We start from the raw sequence: 24,406 nt of genomic DNA on the forward strand, positions 1-24,406 counted from the left end.
GTTAAATGATGATGATGTATATATCTTTCAACTCCTGTAAAATATAAAATTTTAATTTTTTAGCGAGAAGTCAAAGGGACACGAAAAGGAAACGGCAAAGAGAAGAAGACTGCATCAAGTTCTTCAAGGCCCCTGGTAAGTTCCAGATTTTCTGTTGTTGCATCAACAAGGCAGCAATGTCAATTTGATTCTGGTCTAATTTAAACTCGAGGGCCTCAGGGCCAAAACATTCCTATAATTTTACACATGAGGGGCTCAAAAGTGCTATTAGTGCTGCCTGCAACCCCCAAATGGGTAATAACTTAAAGGTGACAAGGTTTTTCTTTTCTTTGGTTAAAGTCATGGTTAAAATGCGAAAACCAGGATCTTATGTAAACACTGAGAAAGCAAACTTTGTTGCTTCTACCTTCCTCCTCTGCCACCAGTTTTCAAAGCTCTTCATTGTGTAAGAAGTCACAGACTGCTAATAGTAGTAGTAGTAGTAGAATAGGGGCAGGCACTAACAGTGTGTCGCTGCATCCTAGCAGTGAGTGATTCCCTACTCTTAGCAGATGGCACCTTTGCGCCACTCGGGTGAGAAGTCTCCAACCCATGGGCCTTAATGCATGCAGAATTTCACAGCTCTAACATAGCCAGCCTCAGTATAATGTAACAATATTGGTTAAATCGACATGAGTAAAGATCAGCAAACTAAAATTGGCAGAAACAGTGGAGAAATGGATGTGTTAAGTTGATGGTTAAGTTGATGGTTAAGTTGATGGTTGACTGAGGAAGGGCAGAAGCTGGTGATGTCTCTTCAATGCTATTAGACATTGACCCAATCTAATTCTCTACTCATCTTTTAGTATATTGAGATTGATTTCTGTTTATTTTTAGGACTCTTCCATTGTGAAGCAGGGCAAAGTTATGCCAAAACTTATTTTTGCCATTGAAAACTATGAAAAATTCTTGGTCCAACTTGCAAAGAAATCCAAAGTAAGAAGTGTATTGTTTTTTTTTCTTTTCTTATTCAACATCACTAGATTTCCTGATAATTTTAAAGGTTGCTTTATTTAAAAAGAAAGATCTCAAGATATTAGCACCCTGTTTATTTTTCTTTCTATTTCTGTTACGGTTATCCCTTAAGAAAGTGCCTGGCACAGCAAGAACGTGCCCGGAGCAGCAATTATGTGCCTGGTGCCATAAGGACGTGCCTGGGGCCGCAAGAATGTGCTTGGCGCTGCAAGTACATGCTCGGCTCCGCAAAGACATGCACGCTACCGCAAGAACGTGCCCGGCGCCACAAGAATGTACCAGTTTCCTCAAGAAAGTGCCCGTTGCCGCAAGAACGAGTCCGTCGCCACAACAAAGTGCCCGATGTCGCAAGAACGTATTGGGCAACGCAAGCACATGCCCGGCGCTCGACATCGCAGCAACGTGGCCGGCACCGCAACAAGAACGTGCCCTGATCTGCAAGAATGTAGCTGGCGCCACAAGAGTGTCCGCAAAAACGTGTCTGGAACTGAAAGAATGTGATCAGGACCGCAACCACGTGCCCGGCGCTGCAAGTATGTGCCTGACGACAAAAGAACGAGCCCAGCGCCGCAAGAACATACCTGGTGCTGAAAGAATGTGCCTGGAGCCGCAAGAACGTGCCTGGAGCAGCAAGAACATGCCTGGCGCCGCAAGAACGTGACTGCGCAGCAAGAGCGTGGCCAGGGCAGTAACTACATACCAGGGGTCGCAGATATGTTCCTGTGACCATGAGTACTTGCCCGGGGCCGTAACTACGTGACTGGGGCGGCAAAAACGTGCCCAGTGCCACAAGAAAGTGCTCGGTGCCGCAAGAACGTGCCTGGGCTGCAAGTACTTACCTGGTGCTGCAAGAACGTGCCCGGGGCAGCAACTACATGCACGGGGCCGTAAGTATGTGCTCGGCGTCGCAAGAACGTGCCTGGCACTGCAAAAAGAAAGGCCTAGGACCACAAGAATGTACCTGGGGCTGCAAGAAGGTGCCTGGCATCGCAAGAATGTACGTGCCCGGGGCTGGAAGTACATGAGTACGTTCCCAGCGTTGCAAGAACGTGTGCGGGACAGTAACTACGTGCCTCGGCCCGCAAATGCATGCCTTAGGACGTATGTACCTGCCTGAGGTCGTAAGAACGTGTCTGGGGCCGTATCTACGTGCCTGGGGATTTAAGTACATGCCCGGCGCCGCAAGGACGTATCAGGCACTGCAAGAAGGTGTCCGGCGCCTCAACAAGTGCCTGATGCTGCAAGAAGGTGCATGGCATCGCAGCAACGTGCCCGGCACCACGAGAAAGTGCATGACTCGAAAGAACCTGTCCGGCGCAACAAGAACATGCCCGGATCCACAAGAATGTAGCTGGGGCCGCAACCACATGCCCGGCGTCTTAAGAATGTGGCCGGGGCAGTAACTACGTATCAGGGATCGCAGATACGTGTCTGGGGCCGTATGTACTTGACTGGGGCGGCAAGAATGTTCCTGGTTCCGCAAGAATGTGCTTGGTGCCGCAAGAACGTCCACAGGGCAGTAACTACCTGCCTGGAGCCGAAAGTACGTGCCTTGGGCTGTAGGTATGCGCAAGGGGCCGTAAGTACGTGCCCTGGGTCTCAAGAACATGCACGGGGCCGTAAGTACGTGCCTGCAACCCATCTCTTCTCGGTCTTTGGGGCCCTTTAGTCTTGAAATCTTCACTTAGTGATGGTGCCATGAAAGATCATTACATTGAATGAGAACAATATGACAATGAAAAGGATGAAAGACAAAGAGGGAAAGCATTTGGATGATGGGAACAAAAAGATTTTGTGAAAGAGAAAGAAACTAGCAAAGCGGTAAATAATGTTTGTTGTTTCTGTGACCCTTGTACAGGTTAATCTCATGGAACATGTGAAGCCAAGTGTAGCCAGGGATTTCCGCATCAATGGAGCTGTAGTGCGTGCGGTTCTGCAAGAAATGAGTAACAGCGAAGATGACAGTGAAGATGATGAGAACAAAGCAAACACAGCCAATAAGCAGGTAAATAAAAGAACAACTCTGTGCTTTTGTGTTTTAGATGGAAAACTTGTAGGAGGGATTTGGTAGAATCAGTAGAGCATCCAACAAAATGTGATGCAGTATTTTGTCATTACTGAGTTCAAATTGTTTCTGGGTTTTTCTTTACTTTTTCTCATCCTTTCAATACTTCAGATGACTTGCTTCGTTAGAAGTTCATTGTTTCTTCCAATTTGTCATTTGTAATCTTTTTAGAAATTAAAGCAACAAACTGGCAGAATCATTGGCACATCATAAAAATGCTTTGTGGCATTTCTGAGTTTAAAAGCTGCTAGGGCCTACTTTGCCTTTCATCTTTTCAGGGTCAATAAGTACCAGTTAAACACTGGGTCGATGTAAGTGACCCCCTCCCCCAAAATTTCAAGTCTTGTGTGCCTGAAGTAGAAAGGATTATTATTGTTTGGGTAGTGTGAATTGGCAAAATCTCTCCAAGCATCAGGAAAAATGCTTGGTTCTGTTCTGGCAAACGCTTTTCCTTTTGTGCCCCAAGGTTGATGCTTTCAACAAATCTTCACCCCCAGTAAAATTGTTGAGCTTCTGCCTGCATCATCATCATGATTATCCAAATGAATATCAAAGTGATGGTGTTTGTTAGAGACAGTTTCAAAGCCATCTGGCTGACACAAAAAAAGCAGGATCCACACAATGTAGCTTCCTGCCTGTGAAGCTTAACACTATTCTTTCAAAGTTACTTCAATTGCTGGCGCAGGTAATTGTGGTTTATTTAAGCCCCAGGTTATTCATTATTGAACAAAACCTATGATAAAAGGTCTTCTAGCCAGCATCCTACTTCAGATATTGGCCAGCTTTTCAGGTAAAGTGCAAGAGAGATTTGGGTGCTATTTCTAGAGCTGATGAGTATTAAGCTGTCTGATTTAATCTGACCAGTTGACCAAATGGGTGTGTGTGTTGTTACAAAAGAACTTCTTTGCCAAATCGTATAAACCTTTCTGTTTTAATTATTCAGGTTGAAAATGTTGGATCTTCAACAAGTGATGAACCTCCATCAAAGAAAGCACGTAGTTGAAATAACTGTTTGGGTTTATTTTAAATAATAAATTTAGATTATTTTTCAACCTTTTTTTTTTTTCCCCCCCTCATTTGTTTGTAAGTTACAGCTGGCTGGAAAACCCCAATGGCAGTCCTCATTTCTAAGAGTAAGCCAAACATAAAAATTCAGCCAGGTTCATTCAGCCTACATTATTACAGGTGACATTTTGTTATAACATTTCCAAAGAATGAAATTTATTTCAATTCTTCTTGAAACAAAAAGAACTTTATTACAAAATGTACCAGCCAGTTATTGTATTTTTAGATTTCCCCGTTGGTCACTGCTGTGGTCATCGGTGTATCCTTGACCAAGAAAAATCTTAGTTCTAAAATCTCGTTCAGGCTCAGCCTGCAGTTTTTAATTTGTTGTTAATGTCTGTAGAATGGAAAAATTGGTTTCCTTTATTAACTGAACGTTTAAAGTAGATAATCCTGGCTATACTGTTTGACAACATGGTAGGCCGCCTTAGCACCGAAAAAAAAAAAAAGATTGTCTGTTAATATCATAGTTGTTCAGGCAATTTGGTTAGAACAGAATTTCATTTGTAGAATGCTGTTGATATGAGAAAAAGTTACAAATACAATTTAATTTGAAAGGTTTTATTTTCAAGTTCCAACATTTGTTACAAGTAGCTGCATCAGCAAATATTCAAAACTTTGGCAAAAGAAAATATTCCAACCAAATAATCCATTTGTACTGAATAGAAAGAGTCACACACACTTCAAAGAAAACAAAAACAAAAAAAAATAGTCACTGGGTCCTATGAATAAGAATATTAAATCACTAAGTATATCCATCCTATTTTGACCTTATTAGATGCTTGGTCAGTTAATAATCAAAATTGTTAGCTTTTTCTCAACAGCCCCTTAATATTGGAAAGGCTTCCCCTGATAGAAAACCTCAAGAGAAATTTCCTTATGAATGAACTTAGACAAGTAAATTAAAAATGTAGTCCAGTTGTGATCACCCCATGTTTTTTGTCAAGGCTATCTTGGATTACATTATCTAAGATGGTTAAGTGTGAATTTTGGGGAAATTCTGCTGTTATTTTTAGCTAGTCAATCAGCTGAGTTGAGGATCCTTCATGGGATTGTGTTAGGGTCATTACAAGAACTCAGGAGGCTGTCCAAAGAAGAGCAAAAGATTCTCACAGGCAAGCTAAAAATTTCAGTGAAAAAAATCACAGCATAGAGTCTCAAGCTTCTGTGAAATGACAGAAACAGTAAAAAAAACTTCATTAAGATCTTTGTAAGGCAGTAATAAGAAATAAAACAACCTTGATGTACACAGCATGGTGCATATTTATAAGACCAACTCAATTTTGAACATGCTGCTTTTTATGAGTTATTTGGAATTAATAAATATAAACTTTCTTGAAATTAATTCCCGTTTTGTTTTGAAAACACTGCAAATAAATGTTACAGAACCACAGCCTAAAACACTGCACAATTGAGTTAATTTTGCTAAAATAGATAAAGGTTTTTTTAACACTTTAATAGTTATTTGTAGTAAACAAAGAAAGTTGTATTTTATTTCAACCATGTCACAAGATAAACAGCCACCACAACTTGAGTCAGCAAGAAACAGCAACTCAACTCAAGCATTTAATGAGAGCAGTTAGCAACATTTTTTTCTTTGTGCAGTCAAAAGATCTACAAGAAAGGAGTTAGTCATTAGAAGAGCAGCCGACAATTCTGTGACAGAATGGTGTGAAGATCCAACATTTCTTAAAACTTTGTCATGATGGGCTGTGTAGAAGGAACTGAAGAACTCACCAAACCTAGGATTTTCAAGACCAAAAAAAAAAAAAAAAAATCCAAAAGCAAAGATTGAATTGTTCAGAACACAGATGGAAGTCTGTGACTGGTCAGATGAGAAAAATTTGGTTTGTCCTATTGGCATGATTTGCACAAAGTGATGGGAAATGGTTTGTCCAGCTTCTAGACCACTTGGAAACGCATTTACACACAGCTTAATGCTGCCAAGTATCAGTCTTTTCCTGATACCTTGCTTCCACATGGTGAAAGAATTGTTGGGGGCAACAATGCTCCGATTCTATCGCATACAAAGCGAAGCAATGGTTTGAGAGCCTCAACATTAAAGTTATGTTCTCCTGGCCTCAATTCAATCAAAAAATACCTGTGTGGTGGCCTTCATTTTTGCCCAAGAAATGAAAAAGTCTATAAGATGTATGGACTTCATTAGACGAGGCCTCTACAGGGTAAAATGGGAGAGACTTTGTCAGCACATGGTTTTTTTGTGGTTCTCCAGGGAGGTGTTACAACTTTCTTTGATATTAAATGATCTTACAATTTTGAAACATTTATTTTCAGTATTTTTCAAAACAGAAACATTTCTCATAATAAAGTGCCAGATCACTTCCATAAGTTCAACATTTAACTAGTCTTATAAAACATGCCAGGACTAAGTTCATCCAATTCTCAATGAAACAAAAACAGAATTATTTAAGTGTTCTGAAATCAACAAACATTAAGGGAAGGTCTAAATAGAACCTTCCAGCTGAACTGGACTTGGTATAAAGCTTGCAAAAATCTAATTTTTGCAAGCAATTTCCCACATTCAAATTTGTGTCAAGATATACAATGACTGTGCGTCACTGTGCAGCAACTAGGACTAAAAGAATTAAATGATTTTCCTTTCTAAAAAGTCCTGTTTAAAATATTCTCTCCCCCCAACACACACAGATAAATGATCTTCCAAAACTAAAAAGAAAGCAACTTAGAATTCTCCCCATTTTTCAGCTTTGTGAAAATGAAAGAAAAATCTTCTCCAAAGAGGAGCCAGAGGAAATATTCATAGCAAGGTCAGCTAACTTGACCAATCAGTGCTACTTCTCTGTGAGTGTTTCACTATAAGAAAGAACTCCACACATTTTCTAATGCATGTAGAGTAATCCAGATAACATGTAGGAAAAAAATTTTATAAACACACTTTGCATCTTTTGGAACCAGCTCAAAAAGCTTTGAAAAGCTAAGATTTTCTTTATCAACTGGCCAAACCAAAGCATCAACTGAGAGCCTTGTGGTTGCACTAATTTACTGCTGCCAGAAGATTTTTAGGTGTTTTAACAATAAATTCCTCAGAAGGTCCCAACAGTGCACCAATGAAACCCCTCAGAAAATAAAAGGTTTTTGTGGACAAGGAAAAACTGACATTGCACCAATAAAAACCTCTAAAGTTGATGAAAATCTCAAATGCTTTCCCCATAATGTCTGGAATCAGGAAATTATAAAAAGATAGGTTTGTTTTTAACATTACTGATGTTATGTTGTTATTATTATTAGTGGAAATACAATTTGCATTAAGTAGAATAAGAAATCATGAACAGTTTGTTCTTGTTGACAAAAAACAATTTTGCAAAAAATAGAGATAATTGTAAAATGTAACTACATTCCAATTAATAAAATAAATAATAAAAAAAAGCAGCAGACAAGCAAACTGGTAACTCAGAATTTCATAAACATTTTCTGTGACACAAAATCCAATTTTTTCAAATGGACATGGGTAAGGAAAGTGATTTCAGCAATACATACACACACCACCTGCAGTGATGGGCTGGTGCTCTAGAAAAACCACTACAGTTCAATGAAGTTAAAATCCATTATGATATTGTTTAAATGTACGGTTGCAGTCTACTTTGAGAGAAACCTCACTGAAACATTGTAATGATTGATGTGTTTTCATCTTCTATCAGAACAAGTTTCCTCAGCTGCAGATAGCAGAAAAGGAATTCAGCCTCACCTGGACATATTTAATAAGTTTATCCAAACAGAATGATGATTAAAATCTAATGTTTTTGCATAAACTTTTAATGTCATAGATAAAGCATTAATGAATGAGCAATGGATACGACACCTGCACTTTTCCAGAAACAGGGCAAACAACTAACTCTGTAGTGGCTGCTGCTAGCATCATATTCCAATTCCTCTCGGCAGCATTATTTACATGAAAAGAACTAAGTTTTGGACAATTCTCTCCTCCAAATAAATTTAGAAATGAAATATTTGTGGCATTCATACTTTTCTCTCCAATACAAACTATATTGATGACCGAGACAAGAAATGAATGACCCAAAGTTAACTTGGTCTAAAACGAATAGCAAACTTTGCTGACCACAAGACTTGAGACTTTTATCTCAGAACAAAGTTGTTAGGTTCATTTGAATTGAAGATCAAGACTAATGTAAAAATTTGTTTTGTCAAGAAAATAGAAAAGGTTTTTCTTTTTGTCAACCAGTAACATGTCTTTCAAAATGGCTCAAGTAAATGGAGAAATATCTTCTATCAAAAATAGGATAAAAGAAACCAGAATCCAGGGTAGTTTTAGTGTACAGCATATAGAGTGAAAAATAGTGTCTTGGGAAATAGAAAATTTGACTAAGAATTAGAAAAAAACTTCAACAGGAAATTAATATTAGGGGTTAGCTTTATTCAGCTTCTTTCCATCCAGTTTGCAAGCACCTTTGAAACTTGCTCTCTGAACAGATAAAAAAAATAAATAATAATAATTCATATCTAATCAACAATTCATACCAGATAACCCCATTAATTAATATACAGTCCTAACCTCGATGTAATATTGAAACAAAATGAACATTTTTTTATGTGACATCACTGATATTTGTGATGATCTTTAAGACCTAATTAAAAATGTGTTAATGACAGTGAAAAGAAGATGGAAATTATCAGAAAACTTACCAGATGCAATGATGAAATTTGAAACTGATGCCCAGGACATAATCCTTTGGAAAAGAATTGTTACAAAATACATTATGCTGTGTAAATTGAACTGTTTTGGTTAACATTGCAGCCACAAAACTGCTTAGGCCCCAGAGCATCAAAAGCTTTTTTAGACAGAAAGAATAATTCAGTCAAGTTCTCTCATTACACCAGAAAAGGTTTGCTGAAGAAAATAAAACTACTTTTAAAAGGAAACCAACTTCTACTTGACTGTCTCATGAGAACAGAGTTAATTTTTACCCCCAAATCTTTTAAATTACTCCTCAATCTGACCTTAATGTTCTAACTGAACTTTTAAAACTGTGTATTGGTTATATCAAATCTTAAACTTTACCTGACTTAAAAGAAATCTTTAGTGTTTACTGTTGCCTGATAAATGAACAGCATCGAACATAACTGTTTCAACACTCTTTAGTTTTGTCCATCAACTACCACTGTACACTTCACCATAACCAATGAGCAGCACTGTTAAACGTCATGCATTTAACAAGTACAGTGAAGTGAAAAAAAAAGTTGATTAACGCATTTTGAGAAACATTCCAGCCAGACACTAGTTTTGCATTTCCCTTCTCACCTGTTTTTGGCATTTTTATCTCTACAAATGTTTTAAAGGAATATGCAATATGTTTATCCAAAAACTACCGTGAGATGATGACAGCTCAGCCACTACAACAGTTATACAAACTCCGAACAAAGTAATAATACACTTCCAGAAAAAACTAACAAAGTGAATAAACAGCTAAAAGCTGTGGAAAAGATCCATGACATTGATAATCTGAGAGAAACTGGATGTGACCATTTAATTATCTTGATCAGGTCTTAATATCACTACATTGCTGGTTTATGTCTTTATTGTTGAGGCCTATGTGATATCAAGTAGCTTTATACACCCAAATGCAATTGTCAAAAGGAAAATTCTATAACAGTTTGAGTCTATTTCCTATGACACATTCGGTTATTCAAACTCTAGCATTATTTCCATAATGCAATGCACCCAGGCAGACAAGTTAACCTGGTTGTGCCATTCGTCTGTTTTAATGCCAGATAACATTTGAATTGATGAAATGTTTGTTAACAGTGACAATATTGTCACCGTTAATATTAACGATCCCACATTTGAACAACAAACGTTAAAACAGCAAAATGCTGGTGGAGGCTGGTGATGCCTTAGAAAACGAGAAAATGCATCTCAAGTCAGCTCTCCATTTGCTTCCCCCACTATTTTTTTTATAAAAAAAAAAAGGAAAAAAGTTTGATAAAGCCACTTAAAAAAAAATCATGGCAAAAACCAAGTTATCTTAAATGAAAAATTATTAGGTATATTTAGTAAATTTTTTTTTAAATGGTGTATTCAATAAGGAGCATTTTATGCTCATGCATGTTTATAATTGTAAGTTTTAGTATGATTGCACTAAATCTTGACCATATTAAAGATATATATATATATATATTACCTATGGTCTACAAAATTCATACCAGATTTGAGCTCAGGGTGCACTAAATAATCAGCCACCATTAGCTACAACTGCACTGAATTATCATTGTGTGAACAGAAATTTCAACATTATGAAGCCCCTGTGAGCTAGGGTTCAATAAGATTCCGAGATTACATGAATCCTAAATCACATAATTGCACCAAGTTTAAATTTCATAGTTACACATTAGATGTGCTTGTACAAAATAAAACTACCTGAGCCTGTAGTGAGCTACAAATTGACAAATATAGCAGCAGGACGATAAAGGAAACACTGACTGAGTGATTTTCTTAGAATCAATTCAGTCAGGTGAAAGGAAGAGATTAGAAAAAAAAAGTTAAACTATTTCTTGAGTTGTTGAAGAAAATGTTTGTTAATCCATTGATTCTAGCTTCTTCTTTAATTCTTCAATCTGTTGGAGAATTAGTTCTTTGGCTGAAAACAAAAGAAAAAAAAAAAATTTTTTTATTGTTACTTGTCCTGTTTGAGATGCAGGCATTCACATCTTATATGGACAGAGCACCTATGCTGGTGTTACATTCAATACACTGTGTAAAGTGGTTGGCATTAGGAAGGACATCCAGCCATAGAAACCATGTCAAAACAATGGAGCCTGAACAGCTTTGCAGCTCCTTGTCAAGCCATCCAACCCATGCCAGCATGAAAAACGGACGTTAAATGATGATGAGAATGAACTACATCTACACAGTGATTTACCATTTCAACAGCAAAAAACAAAGACACATTAATGGCAGGTTTTTCTGCCACACTCCATCTGAAGTGTTAAGGTTAGTAAAACTATCAGACATACCTGTAACCCCCTTAGAAAGGGGAGGGTGATTAAAACTAATTTTGTATGTAAGATAATCAGAGTACTTCATTAACACCCTTCACAGGTGCAACAGTACAAGTCTCCTTAAAGCTTTCCACCCAGCAAAAGAGAACAGAGTCACAAAGACTAGGGTTCCTCTGTATCCCAGTCAGAAATGGCCCATAACATTCATGTTGAACACCTGTACACCTATAACTGCAATTGAGGACACTATTTAGCGAGAGACCCAGATTGTAAGTGAAGGGGAAAGACAAATGCTTTAAACATTGTTTCTCTTGAGCTGTCAGATATACAATACATCAGTGAGAGTTTCTTTACCAACAACATCACTTCTTTTGGCTGTCATTATAGATGGTCTCACAGCTCCAAATGTTTCAATATCCAATGCCTGTATACATTATTTACAATGGACGGATACTTGTCCTCATCTTGTTTGTTGTAATCACAACGTTTCGGCTGATAGACTCTCCAGCCTTCATCAGGAGTTCTGGAAATGGATATTTCTCCAAGATACTTTATTGTGAGCAATAGTGGTGGCTTTGTTAATTGTGTCCTCAATCTGGTCATTCGCAATGATATCTAGGAGATGAAACGTTTTCAGTAAGCAGTTGTCTTTTATATCGCTAATGAAAGGGAGACCGAAGCCTTTTGTTCAGTGAACTGGAGCAAGTTATGTACGTTGGTTGAGAATCGGAACAGCACAATTCTTCTAAGATCTCATCTTCCAACCATATTGACACCAGAAAACATTTGGACTTTTTACTGTGTCTCAAATTACCAAATCTTTGAATTTCTTCTCTTTCTAAGAAAAATGAAATCAGAAACTTACCAGAAACACTTTCATTTGATGGTGATGCAGCATTTGTTGCCTTTTTGTCCTCAAAGTCCTCCTCCAAGATAATACTGTAAGAATTAAGAGTTTCACCAACCACTGCAGCATTAATTGGTTGTTCCCGAAGTTGAAGGAGCTTCTCTTTTGTCCACTTTTCTTTTGATTTACCTAATTGAAATAGAATGGAGAAGAATTTCAGTGCTTAATTATTGTGGCAAGGGATAAAAGGATTGGCCAAATCCTAAATAAACAGAAAGCAGATAAGACTCTTTCCATCAGGTAATATGGCCCTCCTCACTATGTAGGAAAAGAGTTGGAAGTAATTCCATTCACTGCACCCAGTGTAAGCTATGGCCACATAAGAGATGCAGTGAAATTACAGGTAGATTAACCCTTTTGTTACCAAACTGCCCGTAATTACATATTCATATTTAAATGAGAATATCAGAGCAAATCTCGTTAGTACATTCGTGAAAACACGTGATTATACTGCGTAAACAATTCAGCTACAGTTTTGTACAATGATCGATGTGTTATTTTAATTCTGTAAATTTTGGGAGATTTTTTTCCCAAATTTGTTCCTGTTGTGTTTTGAAAATTTGTAATTCTGACAAAAAAATGGATAAGAATTTCATTCTGTCAATCAGCGAGTCAGAATTTGAAGGATTTTCCACGGAAGACCTTGACAAATCTAACTCTGTAACTGATAAAAAAAAAAAAAAGGCGGGTGGTATTTGATAATGAATCCGATGTTTCATTTTCCGAAAGTGAAAGCAGTGAATCCGAGAGCTCCGATGACAGCAATAAAGGGAATGAATTGGTACCTGAATGGAGTGAAAATTTAAAAACCGTTTCTTTCAGTGATTTTTCTGAAGAAACTGGACCAAGTCACAGTCTTTCTCAGGAGAGCAAAGCTTTGGACTATTTCTTTTTACTTTCCCCTATGAGCTTATTTGAAATGATTACAGTTGAAACAAACCGTTATGCTGAAAGTAAACAAAGCGAAAAAAAAAAGGATAGTTTGTGGTTTCGCACAAGCTTAAGAGACACTGGATGAGGTGGTGAGGACCAATCTCAGGATGTTGGGGTCACAGTAGAGATGGTGACAATGGACTGAGATGCCTGGTGAAGTTCTTGAAAAGACCCCCACCCACTTCACTGAAACTGAGTTCTACAAGAGCTGTGTGTGTCCCACCCACATGCAACAACAAGAATAAAATTTTTCTCAAACCAAACTACATCTCTTCTTCACATTTCCTCTTTTTGATGCACTATATGCTTATCTCTCACTCTCCTCATCACCCTACTCATTCCATCATTGTTATCTTGTTGTCCCCCACCCCCTGCACTTTCTGCATTCATGTGAAGACTCTACTCCCTACTCATGCACCTTTGGCAATATCCTATCAATTTATATTCTCACCATCCCATACCTTGAGGCTATGCCATGGCACTTTGCCACCATCTCTCCCTTCTGAACGGGTAACTAGGTCTCTCCTCTACAGCAACACACCTGCTTCTGTGTCTCTTTCACAAGCTTACTTCTTCCAATGCTCCCTCCCTTCTCAAAGGATCTTTGTCTTGCAAATTACTTGGTTCCCCATAAAAAGCATCCAGTCCACACTGTAAAGTGATAGGCGTTTGGAAGGCCATCCAGCAGTAAAAACCATTCCAAAACTGACCTCACCTGTGCTGGTGCCACATAAAAAGCACTCAGTCCACTCTGCGAGGTGGATGGTGTCAGGAAGAACATCCAGTCGTAAAAACCCTGCCAAAACAGACAGTCTTCTCAAACCGTCCAACCCATACCAGCACAGAAAGTGGACGTTAAATGATGCTGATGGACAAAGCTGAAACATCGTTGACCAAAAGTCTGTTCAACAAGGGCTAGCCTGATGTTAATAGTCTGCTTCCACTGAAAATCAACAACAGCGCTTGTATGAAAATAAGACAGAAATGGGAGACAAGTACCAACCGCTTTGGCGATGGCAGCTGAAGATTAAAATACGAAGAGGAGGGGTCAGATCTGAATATTGGCACCAGAGATGCAACAGCAAAAGATCCATTGTGAATGATGATCAGTTGTACAGCAGACCCTGCAATTTATGAAGACTTGAAATCAATATATAATATTTAGAGGACGTCAGCAAGATGGCACAATTGCTTGTGAGGGAAAATGCAGATGAAACGTTTAAATTCTGCCATGGCTGACTTTATCATTCATCCCTACAGGGTCGATAAAACACCAGTTGAGCCCTGCGGGTCAATGTAACCCACTTTCGACACCAAAATTGCTAGCCTTGTGCCTAAGCTTGGAACCACTTCTACTTAAGTGAGAAAGCCTAGCTTTATGTGGTGGCTGCAGCTACACCACAAATTTAAAACTAACATTTCTCTTGTAGACTGAAGTATACTGAGCAAGATTAATCCTATTAGCCTCATTTATACAGAAAGAAAAGAAACCTCGTGATTCCTACTCTTTCACGGCAAGCAGTTATGAAACAGTTTTCTAAGAGCAAGTACCTGAGAATTGCATTCTTCAGAAATTCATACAAATAACTGAGTTTTGTAAACTAACCTAATTACATGAATATTGTTTTAGAAGGGAAAAAAAATCATGCAAAAGAAAATCTTTGATTAATTAAAAGAGAGTTTAATGTATTTACCTGCCAAAGAACATCGAGCTGCTAATATCGGTATTTCTGCCAACTCGTCTGTGAGAGGCATTATCTCATTTTGGGTAACTCTACCACTACAACCAAAATCAACATAAAATACAGAAAATTCTGCCTTGGAAACTGCCATAACTTTAGCCCGGTACCATTTTCCATCTGTAAAAACAATGAAATAGAATCTTCAAACAATTCAGAATTAGGAATCAAAATGATAATTCAAGATTGAACTAAAATGTTAAAACATTTGTGGGTACGAAGCTTAAGTCTCACTTTAGGCAAGGGTCTTCCACTATAACTACAGGCTAATCAGAGCCTCGTGTGTGGGATTTGACAGAGAGAGACTGAAAGACACTCGCATGTGTGTGTGTGTGTGTATAGCCTTGTTTTCCCATCAATTGATGATTGTAACTGGGTATCTCTATCATAGAAGCAATGGTGTTCATTTTCTGTTATCTATGGGGAAATGTTACCTTGCTTGAAAACAAACGAGGGTTGGCAGCAAGTATAGAAAATTTGCCTCAGCAGATTCTTTCTGACCCATTGCAACTATGCAAAAGTTGATGTTAAACAACAATAATGATGATGATAGTACATTATTTACAATTGACAGATATTTGTCCTCGTCTTGTCTGTTGTTAACACAACGTTTCGGCTGATATACCCTCCAGCCTTCATCAGGTGTATTGGGGAAATTTTGAACCTGGGTTCTCATTCCTAAGGTATTTTTCGATAGGAGGGGCATCCAGCTGTAGAAACTGTGCCAAATCAGATTGGAGCCTGGTGTAGCCATCTGGTTTCACCAGTCCTCAGTCAAATCGTCCAACCCATGCTAGCATGGAAAGCGAACGTTAAACAATGATGACGATTATTATTATTATTCAGGTCACTACCTGGAATCGAACTCGGAATCTTGGGGTTAGTAGCCCATGCTCTTAACCGCTACGCCATATGCCCATGGTGTTTCTTGTAGACTGCTTCAGGCAAATCAACAACTGCAATTCAATGATTCAGGTCAGACCAGATTTCTTGATGACCTGCAGCATTCATTATCTACCATATATGGAGTCCAATTTCACAGCAATGTAGCTGAAGGTTTCCAAGGCAAAAAGTACCACTCCATATCTCGGTAATTCAGAAAACAGCCAGCTATGAGAATAACAAGCTTCAATTTGAAAGTTTGTCTTTTATGTCTGCTGGGTGGTTCTTATTAAAAAGGGTGTCCAGCCAAAACAGACACAGAAGTCCGGTGCAGGGTCCTGTCAAACTGTCCAACCCATGCTAACATGGAAGGCGGATGTTAAATGATGACAATATGTATAAAAAAAAATTTTTTTTTAAAGTTGCTTTCACAGGGAGTCTGTTGTGAGGGAAATGTTAATTCTTTGACAAGACTCACTAAGTTCCACATTTATTCGTTTTATCTAAACACGTTACTGACTAGCAATATTCATTTTGTTTCACAAAATACAGCTTCTATTTTGTTGTTTCTAGCAGAACATTAAAGTCTTGCCACAACTGTTCTGGCTCATTAGTTATACTTGATATTACAGGGTTAGGATGCGTTGGATCACAGCCAGCTTGGAACAATGCAAGAGAGGAGCGAGTTGCCTACGTTACGGCTGTCATCATTAACACATTTCACAATTCCTGAAATCAGAGAATTAACTTTAATTTTTGATATTTTCTTAACTTTAGCTTCTACAAAAATCATTTCAGTCAACAGCAGTAACGTTCAACCATTATTTTTTCATTTTTATCGACCCCTTTCATTCCTATTTTACTCTACTGGGCCCCTGTAGCCATTCAATGTTCGACTCAATTTGAGAACAAATAGTTTACAAGGAAAAAAAAAAAAACAACCCTGACTTATTTGAAACTAAAACTTACCTGAATATTTGCAACAAACAACTTCTCCAATCTCAGGTTGAATTACTGAATTCAGATGAGAAGTCTCACACATTTTATTTAATTGTTCAGTCATGTCAGTCAAAGCTTCCATAGCTGAAGAGAAAATGGTAACTTTTAAACATATAAAACTGCTAATCACACAAAAATCAAATGAGAAGAATAAAGACATTAACGGAACTGTGATATTATGCATAATCCCTTTATTGTTAGTATCATTGAGAAGGCAGTGAACTAGCAGAATGGTTAGCATGCTGGACAATATGCTTAGAGGTATTTCATCCCTCTTTATGGTCTTTGTTCAAATTCTGCCATGGTTGACTTAGCTTTTTAGCCTTTCAGGTTTGAGAAAATAAATACCAGTTAAGAACTGGGATCCATGTAATAGATTACCCCCAACATCGCCAAATTTTGAGGCCTTGTGCTTCCAGTAGAAAGGATTATTATTATTGACTGAGAGAGCAATGCACGTCATCAAAGTGACACTAAGGCATAAATATATGAAGCCCAAACCTTTTCCCAGGTGCTGAATACCCACCCCCACCCCACATCCCCAGTTTTCAAAGTTGGTACACTGAAAGGTAGGTCTGGTGAGATTGATGAGATGCTTGAACAGGTGATGCATATGGATGACAAGGACAGCTGTGTAAAGAAGTGCCAATCTCCAAGTGTGGAAGGAACCTGTGCAAGAGGTAGGCCCAGGAAGACATAGGACGAGGTGATGAGGTGACCGAGACCTTTGGCAAATATGCCATGGCTGAGAAGACCTGTCAAGCCAAGTGAAACCGCAGTCACAGCATGTAAAAAGCACCCATTAAATGTAGGGTCGTAGGCTGTGCACGAGAAGACCCATCAAGCCAAATGAAATCATAGTTGCAGCCAAATCCAGAGTCACATAAACGGCACCTGTGCCAGTGGCACATAAAAAGCTCCCTTTGAAATTTGGCCATATACCGTGCTTGAGAAGATCTGTCGAACCAAGTGAGGTCATAGTTGTGGCTAATGCCAGTGTCTCATAACTGGCACCCATGCTGGTGGCACATAAAGAGCAACCACCACACCCTACTGAGTGGTTGGTGTTAGGAAGGGCATCCAGCTGTAGAAAACCATGCCAAACCAGATTGGAATCTGGTGCAGCTCCCCAGTTTTCAGTCAAACCATCCAACCCACACCAGCATGGAAAATGGACATTAAGTGATGATGATGATGATGAATAGACTCAACATGACTACTCATTTGATAACTTTACACCAGGCACCTGCATCACAACCATGTGTGTGCAACAGGATGACCTCATATCAAGATAAACAATGCAGGTGGGGCCCAGTTAGAAAGTAGCCCAAAATGTCTCTGAATAAGGGTTAAGGATGATGAATGAAACACTCATGTTTCTAAAAGTGAATAATGCAAACCCCAAAGAATTCCTCTCAACACATGGCTATGATGTTCCCCAACTACTTCTGCTCGTGACAGAGATGCACATATAGTCAACCACCAAGGGACATGCTCAACTGGTTAAGGTCAAGCAACTGACAAGCAAATCTGTGGTATTGAGCAGAATACTTGTTGTAGCCCATCTTTTATACCAAGACAAAACAAACAAGCTAGCACTTGCAATCAGTTGAGATGAGAAGCCAAGAGAGCCACTGCCTGGCGCTGGGCATTTATTATTACTAAACTAATTATTAAAGAGTATTTGTTGCAAATCCTGTGAACTTCGGTTTCAAATTTTGGCATAAGGCCAGAAAAGTTTAGGAGAGGGGATAAGTCATTTACATTGACCCCAGTATTAGACTGGTACATATTTTATCAACCCTGATGTGAATTTAATATTATATAATAAACAACTACAGCTGCAGACAAACTTAGAGCTAAATCGATTAGCTTATCATTATTATTATTATTATTATATTATGTTGTTATTTAATATAAATTCTGTAATCTTTAATATTGTAGAACAGAGCTCAGTGAGCAGCTACCCTTCAAGTCAAAAAGATGCTTGCGGCCATTTTTCATTAAAAGCAAATGGAACTCAATATTGGTCATTACTACATATGGACATGATCATAGATTCACTGCTATTGTTTAATCCAAGGCCAGTCCTCAGACCAATGGCTCTCAGGAAGAACGTCTGCCTGTCACCCACCTCTCCACATCATGCTATAAGCAAATGAAAATGTGGAGTTTCCAAGCCACACAGGCAGGCACCTCTACCAAGAGAAGAGCCTTTAGCCCAGCCACAGAAAACTTCTCTAGTTGCTGGTGGTATAAAAAGCATCCACCCTATAAAGTAGTTGGTGACAGGCAGGGTATTTGGCCATGAAAGGAACTATATGAGTGAAAGAACAAAGATAATATAGAGTCCTTAAGTCACATCAGAGGTTAACCATCGAGGAAGACATCAAATAAGAAGTTAGACATGAATGTTCTGCTAGAACAGACTATACTCTGCAGTAGATACGAGAGAAAGCCTCAGACTGGCTTTTGCTGCAAAATGCATGCTTGTTTATATTGCTAGCAGGGACAGGTAAACTCCTACCATCTCCAGCACCAAGACCACCTAATCACATGACTTTGACCTTCGTTGGTCTTGTCAACGACGGATGCTCAACCGCTAGAGACAGCAGTGACTCATCTCCCCCACCAGCAATATTTTGAAAAACAGTACCAAAACAGGAACTAGTGTCACAATTAGCCAGTGAGCTTGTTAAAAAAAAAAATTACACTGTTTTTCTATATATCACTGGCAAAGAGAGGAATCACTGCTATCTCTAGCAGTCGAGTGTCCATCATTGACAATACCAAGGAAGGTCAAAATAATGCAATCTGGTAAGTTTCCATGCTAGAGATGGTGGGGATTTATCTCCTCACTAGCAATATAAACATGAGTGCATTTGGCACCAAAAGGAGAGTTTCTCTCATAAGTAGCACAGTAAAGTTTGTTCTAACAGAACATCCATGTTGAGGGGGGGGGGGGTAAATATTACCTCTCAGTATTAATACTGCCTCTGTTGCTTGTGTATATTTGGCCAAAGATAATCTGTCCAGAACCAGTCCACATTGTAACAATGGCAAGGATACTCAACAACAAAGTTGATTATTTATTTGGTTTACTGTGAAGGCACATGGTCTAGTGGTTAGGGTATTGCACACACAAATGTTAGAGTATGGGTTCTATTCCCAGACGAGGTGGCATGTTGTGTTCGATATAGGAACCCATTTCCTCTATCTTAATAAAAGAGGTTGAAGTAGGATTTGCACTCCAACCTCGGAAATCTGTGATCAGCAACAACAGGTTGGAGGGTTGTCACCTGAGTGGTGCAGAGGTGTCGTCTACCAAGAGTTGAAGGGAACCACTAACAAATATGGTGGATGCAGCAATGCAGTTACAGTGCATATCCCCCTCTCCCCATACTATTACAATATGGGGACAAGATATAACCATGCAAGACAATAGGCAAACAGATATATACAAACAAAGAAAGGAAGAGAACTAAAAAACAAAAGTCTCACTGACCCACTTCATCAAGGATTTGACAGTAGAAGCAGTCTGTGTCTACAACCCATTTACAGAGCAGTTCATATTGTGTGTTCACCTTCAGCTGTAGACATCCCATGCTTTTGGCAAAATACTTTACTCTGTTTGCTTGCAACGTATCTTCTTGACAAACTTCCCGCTGTGAAGCTTTGGTGCTTAGAGATAGCATAATGGATTCCTTTGTTTGTCTATCATCAGGCAATTTTTTCTCAGAAGAAAACTGGTTCTCAAAAATATGTTCAGTAGAGTCCCTATGATGTCGATGACAAGATGGAGGATAGGTCATTTGTACAGGAGATGATGCATCCACTGGTTGCCCTTCAATGCTTTGAGGAGACTGAGAACGAGATCTGAACGGAGATATTGAAAGAGAGCTAGCAGATTTTACAGAGTTTGACTTTGATGTAGCAGTGCTATTTAAAGACTGACTTCTGGGAAAATAGTCATTAGGAGCATTCTTCTCCAAGCTTTCTTCAAAGCAATCATTAACACAGCTGCCATCACTGGTATAAACGACGACTTCATAGACATTTTTGGAGCAGCCTTCTATCTTATATTTGCACACATTGTTGCAGATGAGCTGACTAAATTTCTCATTGTCTTTAATACCACACACACCAGGAAGATAGCAGTGTAAGGCTTGTTTAGGATAAGGAGTGAAATGCACAGGAAATGGCTGCAGTTGTAATTTATCAACATACTCAGAGTTGCCATAATCAACAAAAAAAACTTTATATCTGCCATCAGCAGTGTTGCTGATTATCTGACCACGATACCACTGGTTGTCCTGTGAAAACTTGGCCGCAACCATTTCATTGAGACAAGGAGTATAACCGTTATGGTCATCTTTCTTTTCCAAGTAAGTATTGAATTCTGCAAGGAAACTGATCTGTTTCTCGCTGACAACAATTATATAAAATGAATCATTAAGAATTTCGACAGCCAAACCATCCAAGACCTCACCAATACTGACTTCACAACCTTTCAATTCTGAGGCCATGACTTTCAATGGGGAAGTCAACAAATCCATGACAGAAGTCTCTCCATTACAATCATACAAATTCCACTGACATTTCTTTCCACATCCCATGTATAGACCTAAAATACATTCTTTGGAAAAATCTTCACTTTTAGTTAAGGATTTTAAAATTTGATTGAATTTATGATGCATCTTAAAAGAGTCATCATTTCTTCCAAAAAAATTTACACTTTCAAGTTTTGATGGAATACAAAGACAAGGATAATCCAAACAGAAAGGCATAGCAGAGCGATAATGTTCCAAGTGTATCATCTTTTCTGTGCCAAAATCTATCAGAGAAACCAGTAAAGAATCATTATTGATGTCCAACACTTCAGCTCGGGTCCATTCCTCTGTTTCTAATTTTATCAAAACTAGCTGACCTTTGAAGGGGCTGCAAGAAAGAATAAAAAAAAGAAATACTATTGTAATCCATTTCAAAAATATCACAAACTGTATAAGACTTGTGTACAAAAATCAGATGCACCAAATGTAGAAGCTAAACTGTGTCATCATTTAATGTCATCATTTAATGTCAATTTTCTATTTTGCAAAGTTTGGCAGAACCTGGCAAGGCTAGGAGTCACACCAGGCCCCATTCTGTTTTGGCTTCTACAGCCAGATGCCCCTACCTAATGCTTTACAGAATGGACTAGGGGTTTTGTACCAATTCAAAGATTAAAAGTATAGAGGGACATAGATAGGTGTCTTGCTGTTGATACCCCAGATAGAAAATGGTATATATTGAACTGTGTGATGACATTCCTACAAGGTAGTGGGGGGAAGGGAGGGACAGAGGTTTGGGGTGGGTGAGTTAGGTGGGATAGAAGGGAAAGTTTCATAAGAGCGTGAAGAGAGATGGTGTAAAGGTGACTGTAGAAAGTGATGGTGTGAAATATAGGAGTGACTTGGAGGGTGAATATGGAGTGTGTGTATAAATATTGGGTTGGCAATTAAGTTCCGGCCATTTAAAAAAAATTTTGGAATCTATTTTATTTTGTTTTTTTCTCTAGTTAATTTAAGTTTTTTTTTTTTTTTCCAGCTCATTAAAATGGAATGCCAAGTTAAGAAAAACAAGCATTTTCCACACCTCCTCCTTTTTACTTTTAATCAAGGTTCTAAGGTCACAAAAGCTGCTCGCGACATTTGTGCTGTGTATGGAGAGGGAGCCATAGCTGAAAGAACTGCTTGTGATTGGTATGCCAAATTCAAAAATGGAAATTTTGACCTCAAAGACGCATCTCGTTCTGACCGTCCAATTGAGTTCGATGAAGAGCGATTAAACCAACTTTTGCACGAAAATTCTCGTCAAATGACAAGGGAACTAGAGAAGCATCTTCCCTCGATGGGAAAGGTTCAGAAGTATGGAGCATGGGTTCCGCATGCTTTAAGTGACCACAACAAAAATCAACAAGCCACAATCTCCACTGGTTTGCTTGCTCGCCACCACTCAACTCATGGACACAGGCATTGATTTCTTTACCGAATAGTTACCGGCGACGAAAAATTGTGCCTTTACATCAATATGAAGCAGCGTAAGGAATGACTTGGCCCCGGTAAATAAGCGACACCATGCGTGAAACAAGATCTTCATTCACGAATTGCTTGAATGGAACCAAACGGTCAACGCGGAACTTTATGTTCAACAGATGGAACGACTCAACATGGCTATTCAAGAGAAAAGACCAAATCGACAGCATGGAGCTCTTCTGCTGCCCACCCTCATATTGCCAATATGACCAAGGAAGCCATTCAAACGCTGCCACACCCACTGTAATCTCCTGATTTGGCACCAATGGTTATCCACCTCTTTCGATCTCTTTCAAATGCTATGTGCAGAGTTTCGTTGAATACTGATGCAGAATTGAGAGCTTGGTTGGATCAATTTTTCGAGTTGAAATCAGGTGATTTCTACCAACGAGGTATTGAAAATCTTGTTGAACCTTGGGAAGAAGTTGTAAACGACAAGAGTGAATACATTATTGATTAATTAGTTATTTTTTATTAAACCTTTTAAAAAATTTTAATTTAAAAAACAACAGCAGGAACTTAGTTGCCAACCCAATATATATATGTGTGAGGGCATTGAGAGTGCTAGCAGAAGGGATGGGGAGAGGGAGAGGGAGAGCAAAAGGAAGAGAAAGGACTGGTAGAAATAATAGGGGCAGGGAAGATAACAAGAAACGGAAATAGTTGGGGGAGTGGGTATCCAAAGAGAGGAGATATAATATGTGCTTACTCTGCTCTCAGGTGATTATAGCAGCCAAGTAATGCCACAGAGAAGTGATGAATGTTAGGTGGTGAGGTGTGGGGGAAATTCTTGACATAAAGAAAATGGAGATGGAGAATGAGCTCCACATATTCAATCATTACTAAAGTGATTTTAGGATATCAATTATGGATGGGTCTTCATGACCACATGAAGCTGCCCCAGTTATCTCAAAGAACCATCATCTTGAGACTGACCTTGTCCCAAGTCTTCTTCCACAAATTCCATCCACCTTAAGTGATGGACACTTTTTTATGCAACTGTCCTTGTCCATATGCATCACATGACCAAACTGACACAGTGTTCTCTCTTGCACACTACATCCAATCCCTCTTATGCCCAACGTTTCCCTCGACACATAACCACTGTCATACATGCAAACTGACATTGCACATTCAACACAGCACATTAGCCCCATCTCTATTTTCTAATCTTCACATGTCCTCTGCATTTAAGGCCCAGGTCTCATTACCATGTAGCAATACTGTTCATACACATGCATCCTGTACATATTCTAGCAATTATACGCTTGGAGCATCTTCCTCCACTGCTAATTAGATTGCCTAGTTAACAGAAATTATCCACTAACTCTAGAGAGCTTCACAGGTATTTGAGAAAATCATCTTCCCGTGTGACCTCAGACTCTATGGCAACTTAGCATCTACATACAAACACTACTTTCTATGTGTTCGCCCTCCCATTATTCCACTGCATCTCTTGTGTGTCCTTAGCTTGTACCGAATACACCTGCCTTACATATCAAGCAGGGCCACTTACCTGAAAAGGACAGTGATCCTGTCTGTTTTATTGCTTACTAGAACCTTGCTCTTTAAGACCTTTCCATTCTAGCTTTTGATGCTGGTGATTTTATATCAAGTAGAACTAAGTACTGAGCAAGACCACATCCCTGAAGATAGCAGATTTCTCTCTTCTTTCTTTCTTATTTAGTCTTTGCTAAGTTTACCTTGAGGAATCTTAAGTCTAAGTTTAGCTTCA

General features: G+C 38.8%; 2 protein-coding genes across 7 annotated transcripts in view; one reads left to right on the forward strand and one right to left on the reverse strand.

Moving 5' to 3' along the window:
• LOC106870749 (Fanconi anemia group I protein) overlaps positions 1–5,489 on the forward strand; it is a 103,596-nt gene extending 98,107 nt beyond the window's left edge. For both annotated transcript variants that reach the window (XM_014916943.3, XM_014916944.3), the window contains exons 30-33: positions 64–135; positions 877–975; positions 2,873–3,019; positions 4,023–5,489. In XM_014916943.3, coding sequence (XP_014772429.1) covers positions 64–135; positions 877–975; positions 2,873–3,019; positions 4,023–4,082 — 378 coding nt within the window. In that variant the 3' untranslated portion in view covers positions 4,083–5,489. The remainder of the gene's footprint in view (positions 1–63; positions 136–876; positions 976–2,872; positions 3,020–4,022) is intronic.
• LOC106870748 (tudor domain-containing protein 1) overlaps positions 4,690–24,406 on the reverse strand; it is a 61,813-nt gene continuing 42,096 nt past the window's right edge. For all 5 annotated transcript variants that reach the window (XM_014916940.3, XM_089340030.1, XM_089340023.1 and 2 more), the window contains 5 exons: positions 20,103–21,535; positions 16,568–16,681; positions 14,672–14,836; positions 12,003–12,173; positions 4,690–10,776 (listed from right to left, as the gene is read on the reverse strand). In XM_014916940.3, the coding sequence (XP_014772426.1) occupies positions 10,715–10,776; positions 12,003–12,173; positions 14,672–14,836; positions 16,568–16,681; positions 20,103–21,535 (1,945 nt within the window). In that variant the 3' untranslated portion in view covers positions 4,690–10,714. The remainder of the gene's footprint in view (positions 10,777–12,002; positions 12,174–14,671; positions 14,837–16,567; positions 16,682–20,102; positions 21,536–24,406) is intronic.

Source organism: Octopus bimaculoides, chromosome 2 (assembly GCF_046866305.1).
Source record: "Octopus bimaculoides isolate indiv1 chromosome 2, ASM4686630v1, whole genome shotgun sequence".
NCBI lineage: Eukaryota > Metazoa > Mollusca > Cephalopoda > Octopoda > Octopodidae > Octopus > Octopus bimaculoides.